General features: G+C 48.4%; 1 protein-coding gene across 1 annotated transcript in view; it reads left to right on the top strand.

Moving 5' to 3' along the window:
- The first annotated feature begins 1,735 nt into the window (after positions 1–1,735).
- The window catches only part of ALPK3 (alpha kinase 3), a 32,357-nt gene continuing 20,447 nt past the window's right edge, over positions 1,736–13,645 (top strand). Inside the window, 3 exon segments of the mRNA XM_027697924.1 lie at positions 1,736–1,776; positions 1,778–1,957; positions 11,611–11,649. Of these exon segments, the coding sequence (XP_027553725.1) occupies positions 1,751–1,776; positions 1,778–1,957; positions 11,611–11,649 (245 nt within the window). The 5' untranslated portion in view covers positions 1,736–1,750.

Raw genomic sequence — 13,645 nt, 5'->3', positions numbered from 1 at the left:
TGTAATGTTTATGCTTATAGACTGTGTGAAAATATGCAATGTTTATACTTGTTAGCTGTGTGTCTAATTATAAGGTTTGAGAACATAGTATGTTTAGAGCAAGAAAGCCTTGAGAAAGTATAGATAAGGGTGCACCTGCAGATTTCAGAAAGTTCCTAATTATGAAGGCCTCTACATGCCAAGTATGATTTCAGATCGCGTGGACAGAACATCAGGTCCAATGAACTGGAGACATGAGGCGCGTGTACAGTCTGAGCTATCCAATCACCTTGTTGTAAGCATGTGCCCCAAACAAACTAAACTGTATAAAAGTTGACTTAATTAAATAATAAATGGAACATATGGCTGACCACATTGGCCTGTATGCCTTATGTTTATACCCCTCCATCAATATTTCACTGCCTGGAGAAGACAAGGTCTTCAGTCAGCCTTCTGGGACCACCTTTCCTTATATTTCTTAGGACCACATCCAAATGTCTTAAGAGGTCCATCTCCTTTGCCAAGATTAAGTATCTTCTCTGGTATTCAGCCATTTACATGCCTAATAATGTGATCATCTGCCACCATAGTGCACCCCAAAACCTGTATGGGTGATGCACACACTGTCTGTGTCCGTGCACACCCTTGTGCCAGTGCCTATCCAAAGTCACCCTCCAAATCACAGTGTTAGCTGGGGAAAAGGAATCAGGAGTGTCCCGCTCCAAGTGATCCATCACCTGCCCCCGATTGCTGTTGCATCCACTGCCTCTCCTGCCCCAGGAGGATCAGCTCAAATCCTGTTCTCTTTCCCAGTCTGGAGCAATTTGCCATCATCTCCCTGCTCCTGCAGCAATCACTGCTGTGCAGCTGTGGGCAGGCAGTGATCCACAGTGAATCTGCTCCATCCATCATTCCAGGGCTGGAGGGATGCGATGGCACCAGTGATGTGCTTGCGGCGCATGATGCAGCAGCTTGACAGGCAAGAGGAAGGCAGAACAAGAATAAATCCAATTTTACTACTCATTATGTTTTCATTTGGTATTAAATCACTGCTGGTAATAGTTTGTGACATGTATCCACCTTTTATAGCCCTGTTTTGTGCTGTCTTTTCCATGGAGACTATAAATACCACCACAGACCTTCTCCTGAGCATTCCGGGATAAAGAACAGGCTGCCAAGGCATGAGACCCCAGTGTGAGGACGTGACTGCTGAGTGGTGCCACCAGCGAGGGTGGGAGCCTCGTTCCTGCAAAAAATCAGTCGAGGTTGTGGCTGATCCTGAGAGATCATAGAACCATGGAATATCCTGAGCCGGAAGGGAGGCGCAGGGATCAAGTCCAACTCCTGGCCCTGCACAGGACACCCCAACAATCCCATCCTGTGCCTGGGAGCATTGTCCAAATGCTCCTTGATCTCTGGAAGCCATGGGGCTGTGACCACTGCCCTGGAGAGCCTGTTCAGTACCCAGTCACCCTCTGGGGGAAGAACCTTTTCCTCATATCCAACCTAATGCTCCCCTGACACAGCTCCAGCCATTCCCTCGGGTCCTGTCACTGAGTGAAGGGACATTTGAAGTGTGAGAAATTCCTCTCATCGAGGTGGAGGTTATTATTAAAAAAAAAGGTAGACTTCTTTCCCAAAAGATGAAGTGGAGCTCGCAGCCATGGGGAGAGGGAGAGGCCAGGCAGCCAGCCCAGAGAGGCCGGGCCGTGGCGGCTGCGTCACGTCCCCGACACCCCGACTGACAGCGGCATGTGCAGGGTCGCTATAAATGCCAGCGGTGACTGACAGGGCGGGCAGCCGCGGGCAGGGGCAGCCTCAGTCCGGCCGCCGCCATGGGCTCGACCCGCCGGGCCCTCGCCGAGCTCTACGGGCGGGGATCGGGCCACGCCGATGGCGCCGAGGAGGCCGAGAGCGCGGCCTGGGCCTCGCGGCCGGACCGGCGGAGTTACCTGCTGGGCATCCGGCCCCAGAACAGGTGAGAGCGGCCGGGCCGGGGGAACGGGCTGCTCGGGGGGTGTCCCCGCTCTGGCCGCTGCCGTCGGTGCGAGTGACACCGGGGACGGCGCCTGTGGGAGACGCGCCGAGGGCGGGCGGGGGCCGGAGGCGCGGGGGAGGCGGGCCGGGCTGCCCGGAGGGGCAGCAGGGCAGGCTGGACACCTCCCAGGCCGAAAGGCAACGCCCGGCCCCAAACCGAGCTGGAAGTGGTGTGGCCACCTGGGCCTCATCGTGCCCTGTGGAGATTCTCCCCACGGACCATTCCCAAGGGGGAAAAGCCAAGTGATGGCTTGGGCTCTCCAGAGGGGCTGGTGGGCCACGGGCCAGTCCCTCTTGCCCCCTGGAAAGAGCTGGGGGTGTCGCGGTTGTTGCTGGGGCAGGGGGTGTTGGTGTCGTGCATCACGTGTAACTGGGTGGGTGTGTGGAGTCCTGGAGTCATAGAATAGAATTGTGCAATATCTTGGGCTGGAAGGGACCCGCAAGGATCATCAAGTCCAGCTCCTGGCCCTGCACAGACACCCCAACAATCCCATCCTGTGCCTGGGAGCGTTGCCCAAACACTCCTTGAGCTCTGTCACCTGTGGGGCCGTGACCACTGCCCTGGGGAGCCTGTTTAGTGCCCAGTCACCCTCTGGGGGAAGAACCTTTTCCTAATATCCAACCTAAACCTCCCCAGACACAGCTCCAGCCATTTCCTCAGGTCCTATCACTGGTCACCAGAGAGCAGAGATTGATCAGTGCTGCCCCTCCACTTCTCTTCGTGAGGAAGCTGCAGACCCTGATGAGGTCTTGGTCGATGGCTTTCCTGTGAAATCCTGACAAACATGAGTGTCTGTCTCTCCAGTTAAATTCAGGGAACAGCACTGACCTTCCTGCCTTCATTGTAGTGAAGCTGCTCAACACCAGACACAGAGCGAGGGGCCACACGGGTGCCTTATCTTATTGCCAAAAAGGCATTTCTACAATGTAGATAGGGGCCAACAGCAATGAGAACAGCATTCCTGGGTCAGGAATGGCCTCAGGCAGAGGGTCTGGGGTAGAAATAAGGCTTTGTTCACTGGGGAGAAGGTATGAGAAACATGCTGTCAGCTGAGCCTGACTGAGGGTAGCTCACACAAAAATACAGGGCGATGTGCCAGTGGAGCCAAAGGTGTCGGTGATTGTGTGAGGTGTTCAAAAAAAGACTCAAAATTGCTTTGAATGCACTGAGAATACTGTTCAGTCTCCAAACGAGTGTGCCTCTTCCCTGCTGATGGTTTATAAATAATCCATTTCCAGCGTGTCAGGCATTGATGCCTCAAAGAGTCAGACATTCATAAAAATAAACACAGGACTGAAAGACATAAAAAAGGGCTGCTTGGAAGTCAGGTGTTAAAACTGGGTAACACCGAAGTGAAGCTGCCTTAATTCAGTTCCTTTGTGCTGGCATCGTGGGGTGCAAGCTAATTGTGGTCTGGCTGCACACAGTGGCATCTTCAGCACCAACAAATGCCAAAACAGGGTCCACAACCTGCAGCCTCAGGAAAATCTCTGAGCCCGGTGACTCCATTCTATGGATTGCAGGCAGAGAGAGGATTTAATAAAGAAGATGTCAAGGTGTTTGGATTGCCTATAGCTTGACTTTTATTCCCCCTGACTATGCTCAAATTGCAGCTTTAATCAGTTTAACCATAAAGGAGGGTTCATCCATCCTGCTAGCAATACCTCCAGTGTTCCCCAAATCCCCTGAAGTTTTCCTTACATCTGCTAAGGAAGGCATAGAGTGATGTTGGTCTCCTGGGCAGTGCACCTGATGTGTTCTGGCTGGGTCGACTCTGTGGCTGATGTATGGTAAATCCAGCCCATTTCTGCAATGCTCTGAGCCCTGAACTCCTTCAACTTGTCAGACTGGTGCTGCCAGGGCTGCACCCCAATTCCCATCCATGGGAGCCTAATCCTGGCAAAGGGACTCTGTGCTACCACACTCAAATCTGCAGCACATTCAATTTCCACAAACTGGCCAATCCTTTTTCCAATCCGCTTATGTTTGTGGTTGTCAAAGCCTGTGGCAAGGCAATTTTGTTTTGCCTGTTAACTCCACTGTCTGCCCCTTCTGTTGTAAGAAGTGGTGAATAAATATTTGCCAAATAGCAAAACTGACCTTTCCCTGCCATGGCAACTTCCATTTTCCCTGATGAGTTAGGGTAGAGTCATATAAAAATCTTGTTCCCTGTGGAACCCTACAAGTGGTGAAGGCTTGAGCCAGCATGTGTGGAAACTCTGTTGTTGTTGTCTAAGATGTAGGGTAAGGGGTTGAATTACGTGGGTCTTTTTGTCCTGTAATTAAATAATGGATCATAACAATTATGGAAAGCAAGTGAGTGGAATGGTGCAGCAAGGAGACTTTCAGAAAGCAATTATGAGTTTAATTAAATCCAGGAGCATCTGGAGAGCTTGCCTGGGAGAACTTGAAAAGCAAGATGAGCAACATGCTGAACGGCAGATAACATTGAGCAGTTCTCTTTGACACAGAACAGATTTGGGTTTGGAGCTAACAAAGGCATGGGACAAGTGATGCAGACACAGAATTGCGGTGGGAGGCTGCTGTGGTGGTTAGAAAACAAAAATGGATATTCTGGTCTAAAGGAAGTGTGGGTTTCTTTCAGGCTTCTCTGTTGCTGTCTTTGTATTTATAGAGAGTATTTAATAAAAATATTTGCCTGCTCTTTTCACCCATTCTTAAAGCAGTAGAAAGTGTAGTGACATAGTAGAGGTACGTGCAGGCATCTTTAGGAAAAGAAACTGAAGCTGGGAATCCCTGCTTCTGGGGTGACTCGTGGACACATTCTTCAGTCAGCTCTGGGGTCTCAGCATAGGAAGGACTTCCAAAAACGAAGGACTCTTTGGAGTGAGTCCAGAGGAGGCCACAGAGTGATGAGGGGGTGGAGCCCCTCTGGTCTGAGGAAAGGCTGAGAAAATTAGGATTGTTCAGCCTGGAGAAGAGAAGCTTCAGGGTAAACTAATTGTGGCCTCCCAGTACCTGAAGGGAGCCTGCAGGAAAGATAGCGAGAGATTGTTTACAATGTCTTGGTGACAGGCCAAGGGAGTATGGCTTCCCACTGTCAGAGGGCAGGGTTAGATGGGATATTAGGATGAAATTCTTGGCTGTGAGGGTGGTGAGGCTCTGGCACAGGTTCCCAGAGAAGCTGTGGCTGCCCCATCCCTGAAGTGTTCAAGGCCAGGTTGGATGGGGCTCGGAGCAACCTGGTCTAGTGGAAGGTGTCCCTGCCCACAGCAGGGTGTGGAGTAAGATGAACTTTAAGTTCCCTTCTAACCCAAACAATTCTGGGATTGTATGTAGAAGGCAGTTTGGATGATCTTACTTGGTCTCTCTAATCCTATAGGAGGAAAGGGATGTTGTGTAAATTGAAGGATATGAATTTGAAAACAAGAACATGCTTTTTCTGTTTCTTAGCTTGTAGAATATGCCAGAGGTGGTGCTACAGGGGCCAAAAGAATAGAGGTTTTGAAAATGACTGTAGAGAGAATATAATCCTTTTATTAGACAGAGTGTTCAGGGTATTTATGCTGTGTGGCCTCAGGAACTGGTATTTAGGAAGGATTTTTCCTGTGAGCAGACAACTCAGTGTCAAGAGATCACTGGCTTTCCTTTGCAGGTCTTTTAATGTACCTGATATTGGACAATGTGAGGAGCAGCTTGGTGATTTGCCTTCTGCCCTGGCTGCTGACAGGACTTTTTTATTTTGGGGTAGCTGTTTTGTTTGTGGGGTTTTTTTAAACCCTCTTATGTCTCAAAGCACTTGACTATAATTATTTCACGAAATGGGAGGAGGAGCTGTCAGTCCTTTCCATGGTCTGCCTTAGCTGCATTCATAGTCCACAGCTCCAAGACATCTCTTTAGGTGTCCTTTTTGTAAGAACTAGTGAGTCTGGAGAGTGTCTTGTGCAGAGAGATGCAATTTTATATAAAATCTTCACCTGAGTCCCAGGTGAACTCCTCTGCTGGCAGTGATGTGCACCTCTGGCCTCATGCAGGTGTCTGCTCCTTGGTCTCATTAGAGCATTGCCTCCTTGCTTGTATATCTTTCTACTGTCATACGCAGATATTTATAGAGTGTAGTGACATTGCCTCTGATCTTTTCTTGGATGACTGTCTCTGTTTGGGGTGGCAGTTGAGCTCAGGAGACAGCCTTGCCACCTGGCTCTTCTGGCTGGAAACCATTCCCAATCTTGTCCCTCTTGCTTTGCACATAATATCAAATGAAGGAGAAAGATCTGTTGCTATAATAAAGTATGCTGGAAACTCAGGAGCACTTGTTTCCTGAAAAGCATGTTTAGTTCAGAGCAGTTCCCTCTTCAGCAGCTGGGCACCTGTATCATCCTGTGTGACCTTGCTTTGGCAGGGAGTGGTGTAACTCCTGGGTAACATGCCAGCTGAGGCACCTGGGAGCATTCGGTCAGTTTGATTTGTGGGATGGAAGTGTCCCAAACTCTAAAAGGAGGGACAGCCAGTACCCACTGGAAAGGCAAAAGTAAAGGTGCCAATGATTCAGCTTCAAACCCTGTGATCTGTAGGACAGAGGCATCTGTTTCCCATTGGTGCAATTACTTGCATAGTGGTGTCTGGTCTGAGTGGGGCTCCTTGGCAGTTAATAACAACACTGAATAGCAATCCCAAACAGTCCCAAAGGGGGATTTTTCAGCCCCTTTTCCAAAGTCTCCTGTCCATATATCCCCTAGAAAGCCAAGCAGAGATGAGTGTGTAGGTGATAACCAAGGCTGGAGGAACTGGGGCTGGACAGGCAGTGCCCTTCAGGGTCACTGTTAAAATACAGAGCATATCACATGTGAGAACTTTGCTCTTCTCTGGAAACCTCATAAATGGAGATGTTTCCCAGGCCAAAGATCCCATCTCATTGAGGGTAGGGGAGTGTGTGGTCCTCTCCAAACAAGGCATCTCCTGTGCTACAGCAGATGCAGTTCCCAGCAGAAATTAAAACCTTCTCTACCCTCGCTGTTTCAACGAGGGCAGGAGAGTCTCGGGTGAATGAGGTTGTTATCTCATAGTGACTCAGTCTCACACTTCACAGCATCACCTGGTCCAAGGAAGAGGAAGGAGGAAGAGCTGTTACAGGCAATTTTATTTTCACTTTTCTTCTTTTCTATGCACAGTGAGCTGCCAGGAGGATGTCACCTTTCCTGGGCATCTCATTGTCCAATATTTGCTTTGCTTTCTTTTGCTATTTCTTGTTCCTCTGTATCTTTCTAAGTTTAATTTGGACCATAGAAACAGCAATAATTCCGAGTTAAAATACACAGATCTGAGCCATCTTCAGAGCATTACAGAGGCTGATACAGGAATGTGTAACTTAATGTATTGTTCTCCACCTTCTCTGTTAATGAAATCTAACTCTCAATTGTTACACACAAGTCTGTGTTCATCTCAGCACAAAGTAAATTACCTGCAGAAAAAAATGCCATATTTCTGCAGTTCTGACATCGATTCGGTCTGTGACCTTGACAAGCAAAGACTCAATACATCCATTTTCCAATCAGTGAAATAACAATGTGTCTTGTACAGCAACACAGCCCTCACAGCTGCTTTATCAGGGACTGCTGATAGCTGCTGCCATGGTATATGAACACCAGCACACCCCTTCTGTGTGTGCATGGAGTGCTTGATAAGGAGCGGGACACATGGCAGAAAAGCGGCCTAAGCATAACCATATGTACATGAAAGCCTCATTATTGGCTTTTAAATGTTGAAAAGGGTTTGCTGCCGACAGCTGAGGCAGTATTCAGAGCGGCTTGTATTTGTTTCAAGTAGTATTAACCTTGGAGGCAGACAAGTTCATAGGAAACCTTATACTTGGAAGTCTGCATGTGTAAAACATGCCAAATAATGTCACGGGTCAGAGAGTCAGCAAGGGGATTGCCAGGGCTGTCCCTCTGTCCGACTCCCGGAATGGACAGGCTGCCCTGCTCTCTGTGGGCTTCTTCCCTCAAAACATAACTCAGAGGTCTCTGCTTTGCTGTCAAGGACTCGCTTCGCTGTTTCCTTCCTGCACTGGGCAGCTTGTGTGGCTCAATTTTCATGCTGTGGAGAAGCACAGAAAAAATATTGATGACTGCTGCAGTTCAAGCAGCTCAAGTTCAGGTGCTTGTCCATATGAGGATGGAGCCACTGTTAAGCCTATTTCAGGGTCTCCTGAGCTCTTGTTGACTTCTATGTGAGGAATGAGCTGGAAGGAGAAAGATTTCTTTACCTCAAGGAGAAGAAATACTGAAAGAGGGAGATTTCCTGGAGTGATTGCATGAGAGGGTTAGAAAAGGTGTCAGGTTGAACATCTACGTTTTTCAAGCAGTTAACTTTTCAGTGCCAGTGGGGTGATGTACCAGCCCAGGCCAGCAACTTGAGTGGTTAAAAAAAGTGAGTGGTGTTGACAGTTCTGCCTCCTGCCCTTGCAAAACTGAAATTTGGCAAGTGCCTAAAAATGGGGAAGGCTGTCTTCACTTCCAAAGGAAATTATGGGTGCTCGAAGGGCTAAAACATTTAAGAGTATGATAAATGGCCGAAGGAATTTGAAAGCCTCTGATACAACAGAATTTAAAGAAGAACTGAGACTGGTAGAAGGTATGTGCTAGAGGGGTATAATTCTGTGTCCAGCTGTTAATAAACAAACCTGTATTTTCAGAACTAGCTTATAAAAAGCTGAGCTTCATTTCATGGATGAGAGGTGCGCCCGAGCTGGCCTCTTCCCACTGATGCTGGACATTCCTAGAGCAGACCTCTTTGAACTCCACTTCTCCAGCAGAAAGAAACCTTATACTTGAGACTGATTCACCACTTTAGATGTGTTCCTCAGGATAACATAAGCGTTTACATTCATCCAGTAACTGTAATGGCCCTGAGCTTGCTCGAGGGAGACACATCCACTGCTGATGCTGCATTTCGTTAGCAGAGCCCTGTGCTGTTTGTGCTAATAAGTCCCTGGGGAGCCCAGGGCACAAACAGCCCAGTCCCAGCAAGGATCAGACCAGGCACACTGGGATTTCCAGGTGGGTAGATTGGGTTCAGAGTCTGATGTAGTTGTGCTGTTGCAGCTCTACATGGATATGCTGGAACATAATTGAAGTGAAGCACCAGCTGCCTGCAGGCAGGGCTGTGCTGGCTGCAGCATCCACAGTTTGATCTTCCTCTCTCGGGGTTTAAAACTCTAGTCTGAAAAGCAAATTTAGCATATTGAGGTTAAACTTCAGTTAATACATCATGGCCTTTTTCTTCTGATAATATCAAAGCTCCTCAAGAGACCCTCAGTCCAGCGTTCAGCGTTGTCTGAGGATGTGAAGTGAATAAAGCCCACGTTGCCTTAACACTGGGGATTAAAAAAAAAGCACTGTCAATGCTCAGTGTTTGATCACATGCATGAGCACAAGGGGTTCATGGCACAGACACCCTTCCTTCTGACTCCTCTTTTCTTTACATCTAAGCTAAGACACATCCTCATTTGTCTTATGCAAGAAATGATGATTAAAACCACACTTCTGCCTACACTAGCATTTTCCAGCAAGGATTTTGGGATCTTCCCTCAAGGGATGCCCAGGTCCTTAGTATTCCTGGAGGGCAAGAGGATGTTTTTCCCTTGCATTGGTAAGCAAAATGGTTTTGGGTTCATTTACAGTTGAGAAGTTGGTGGTTGAGACAGTTTAAGCCCATGAGTTGTTTCCAGCCAGACAGAGCTGCCTGGGGGCATCCCAGAGCACAGGGATGAATCCGTCCATGGGATCACCTGCAGTGGTTGTGCTTGGGAGGAGCATGGGGAGGAGGAAACTGGATCCCTGGGAGGTCAGGACAGGGTGAGAGCAGCAAAAGGTGCAGTTTGAGCTCTCGGAGCTCTGAGGATGTCTGTGAGTGATGAGGACAAGGTGAAGTGGTGATCAGTAAAGCAGGTAATGCAAAGGTGTGCCTGGCAGTGCCAGAAAGGACATACATGGAGTTCACAGGGATGTCACAGGTGGTGGAGCTCAGCTGCACAGACAAAGTTCTTCTGTCTGACTTCTCCCATGGGCCAGCACAGCACGCGGAAGATGGATCGTGTGAGATGATCATGATGATCAGCCTGTTATGGTTAATGTTTGATTTTCCCAGCTGGATAACGCCCAGTCTCTGGCATCCTCTGGCACTGGGAAGGGATCAGGATTGTGTGGCTGGGGGTGGAGAGGGTGAAGCCACTGCTATCCCTGTTTGTTGGGTTAAAGCTGCTCCTGAGCAGCTGTCTAAAACTTCTGCTGTCTTTACTCTCCTGAAGGAGAAGAGTCAGTGAGCCCTTCAGGGTTTTTTTCCCTGGTGTAAATGTGCAATGATTTGTGTAAAGCGTCAGGCCTCCAAGCTGAACTACTTTTTTTCTTCTACTCATGTAAAGGTTCTGCCTCCACAGGTGGAACATACAGTTGGCAGAAGCACTTTTCAGAGTCTCTCTGTCGTCATTTTTAGGGCAAGACTTGGAGTCCTGCTGACTTCCACGTGACTGGGACTCGCACATTTGGGTAGGAGACCTGAAGAGGTGCACCTTCAGGTGGACCTTCAGGTGGTTGTTCCTGCTGTCTTCTCTAGCACCTTCATAGAGCACTGACGTTTGGTGGTTCGCTGGTCTTCAGAGCAGAAGCTGAGAGGGTTTGATCTGTCTGCGTGGACGGATGTGGGAATCTGGTATCCTACATCCCACAGGTTGTTGCATAGGCACAACTATGTATCTCAGTGCAATTAAATCCCTGAGCTTACTTCTGTTGACTAGTCAGTCCCTGGTTAGTTTTAGACTTTTGATTGCCATGTGGGTGAGCTCAGGGCCTGAGGAACTGCTTCTGAGTGCTGCAGGTCAATGCGCAGAGGTTGTCACACTGTCACAATCTGGCAGTGTGGCCTTTTGGCTAGGACATGAGTCCTTGAAGACACTCCCTCAAGAGAGCTGGTGACCACTGGTAAGTAGCTCGTCCGGGTGTCCTTTGTGCAGGACTCGGGTGTTTGATTTTGTTCCCTGAATCAGTTAATGTTACAGCATGATCCTGCAAAGAAAGCAAAACGTGTAGATTCTTGTAAAATCTCCTTCTGTTATTTTATTTTAATGTTTTGCCAGACCTTAGTGATTTGGTTGGCAGGCTGGAAAGCCATATGTAGTGACCAGGGAGCTTTCAGCTTCTCCCAGGAGCTGTCCTTGGAAGCAGAGAGGGCACCCAGCTCAGGCCACCTGCTTGCCATCAGAGAAGGGAGGGTCCCGGTCCAGACTCCCTCCTGCTGATTAATTGGACACCTCCCCGGGGGGAGTTGCCTGCTTTGAGCACAACGCTGGTGCATGGAAGGCTCAAGGTGCTGCTTCTCAGAAACCTACTTGTATAAATGTCCTGACACTGGTTCTCTGCCGTTAACGACCATTTCATTTTTACAGCCTTTGATTTCAATTCACAATGTGGCTTGCTCATCCTGGCAGGCAGCCTAAGGCAGCTGTACCTTCTTTAAATAGGAACTCTGACCTCTGCAAAACGACTCATCATTAATACGTCTCTGTAACGGTTTGTTTATTTCAGCTCCTTTCCATGCTTCTCTCTCTAATGGTTTTTATGCTGTTTTTTGCTTAGCTTATCAAGCAGCAGATTCTGTCCCTCCAGTTTAGGAAGGTAAAACTGCGTTGCATTAAACTGTTCTGACCAAACACTTTTTTGAATCTGCCTGCACATGACTAACCTGTAGTGCTCTGGTACTAATTAATTAATCAGTCGAGAGACCTGAAGTGATCTAACAGCCTCATTCTGCATGATTGGATCCCTAATACTTTCTTGAACTGCAGACAGAAAAGTGAATGTTCATTGTAATTTCTGTATTAAGGTGCAAGAAATATTTCTCTTTTTTAGCCAGAGATTGGGTGTTCAGCTACTTCTTGATATTAAAGTGAGACTTCCATACAGAGACATTAAAAATTGGATATACCTGCCCTGAGACTTTTAGGAAAGAGATTTTCTTCCCCCATCCCCCACCACTGTCGTGAATATCCTCATTCACTTGGACTCTGCCCCAAAATGCACTTGTACAGCTGTACTTTGCCTTTGGCAAAAGAACACATTTGGAAATGCATGTGCATTGCTGGTGTGCTGCAATGGCAGGTAGAGAAATGACTATGGAGGGAAAGGCCTCTCCTGAACACCCCTGTAGCTGTGGGATTGCTAACCAAAAAGTCAGAAAAAGAAAATCATGATGAAGAGGAATACACTTCTCAAATCTCCTTCTCCAACAGGCTTTTGTATGGAAATCCCTCTTTAATGTGAAAAGGCTACTGAATTGCCAGGGTTCCTTCCTAGTCTCCAGGGCTTTTTTCTGCCCCAAGGATGCAGCTCCAGGAAGGCCCTGGAGGAAAAGCGGCTGGTGCTTTGTGTCGAATTCCTTGAATACTCTGAATTACTGGTTTAGAAAGCAATTTGGATTGGACAAGCCTCCTTGCAGCTGGAATGAGTCAGCTGAGAGCCCCACAGTGCCCAGCCTCCAAAACCCCTGTGGCCAACACAATGGTTTCTTTGAAAGACTCAATAGACCTTCCAGGCTTCCTGCCAAGTGTGGTTGGGCAAGTCTCTGATTCATCTGCTGAGCCTGTGGAGCCCCCAGCTCCTGGCCATGCTGCTTTCCTGAACCATTCAGTAGCCTTTGCTGTATTTCACTTGGTTGTGGGATTTGCACTGAGTGGACCAGACTTATTCCTGGTGCTGCCTGCTGGTGCTGGTGGCGTGGTGCTGGGATTAAACTGGGTCCCGAGTGTCACTGTGTGTGTGTGCATCACTTGATTTTTAAGATGCTGACCCAGTTGCTCTCCTGCTGGGGTATGAAATGTTCATTGATGCTTGGGAAGTTCCGTTATGTGGATCTAAAAGGCATTTACTGGTATGGGACTGGGGATCTGTATTTTGAAGGGAGAATCAAAACCCTACCAGTAACTGCCTTGGTATTGGATTGTCTGCCTTGCTCCGTGGAAATGGGCATTTTTTCTCTTGGGGTTGGACTTTGGAAAAGTTTCTCTGGTTTGAAAAGGCTTTTGACTCCCACAGCCCTTTCCTGGCCCCACAACTGTGTGAAGAGTTGCTTACCAGGACCAGTGTCCTGTGGACCATTGGTTTCCCCAAAAAAGAGTCTGAGCTGTGGAATCTGTTTTTTTACCCCATCCCACACATATGTTTGGATACAGATAGTGCTTATAACCCTCGTACAGTAGATGAGTCAGGTTTGCAACAGCCTGAGCTTCCCCTGTCCCGACCCTTACCCAGCACAAGGTGCCTGGGAGCTGGGTGAGACTCCAGCTGCATTCCAGTGGTTTGTTATTCAGGGATTCATCTCCCTGTGTCTCTTACAAACCCATTCTAGCAGGAAGTCAGAGTGAAAATCATGACACTGCGGCCTCCAGGTAAGTTTTCAGGGTGGATGGAACAGGCAGCTGCTGTGCCTGGAGCTCTCCTGACACCTTCAGCCATGTCTGCTCAGTCCCTGTCAGTGCACCTGCCCTTGCTGGTTCACGCTAAATGTGAGGTTTTCTGGTTTTTCCTCAACAAGTTTGCTTCCTTAGCAGGTAGAGCATGAGTAGCAGCAGCACCAGCATCCTGCCTGCAAGCCAAGGGCTGCTTGTGAGGCTCG

This window comes from Neopelma chrysocephalum, unplaced genomic scaffold, assembly GCF_003984885.1.
Source record: "Neopelma chrysocephalum unplaced genomic scaffold, ASM398488v2 Primary Assembly neopelma1_124, whole genome shotgun sequence".
NCBI lineage: Eukaryota > Metazoa > Chordata > Aves > Passeriformes > Pipridae > Neopelma > Neopelma chrysocephalum.
This window is presented reverse-complemented; position numbering and strand designations above follow the sequence as displayed.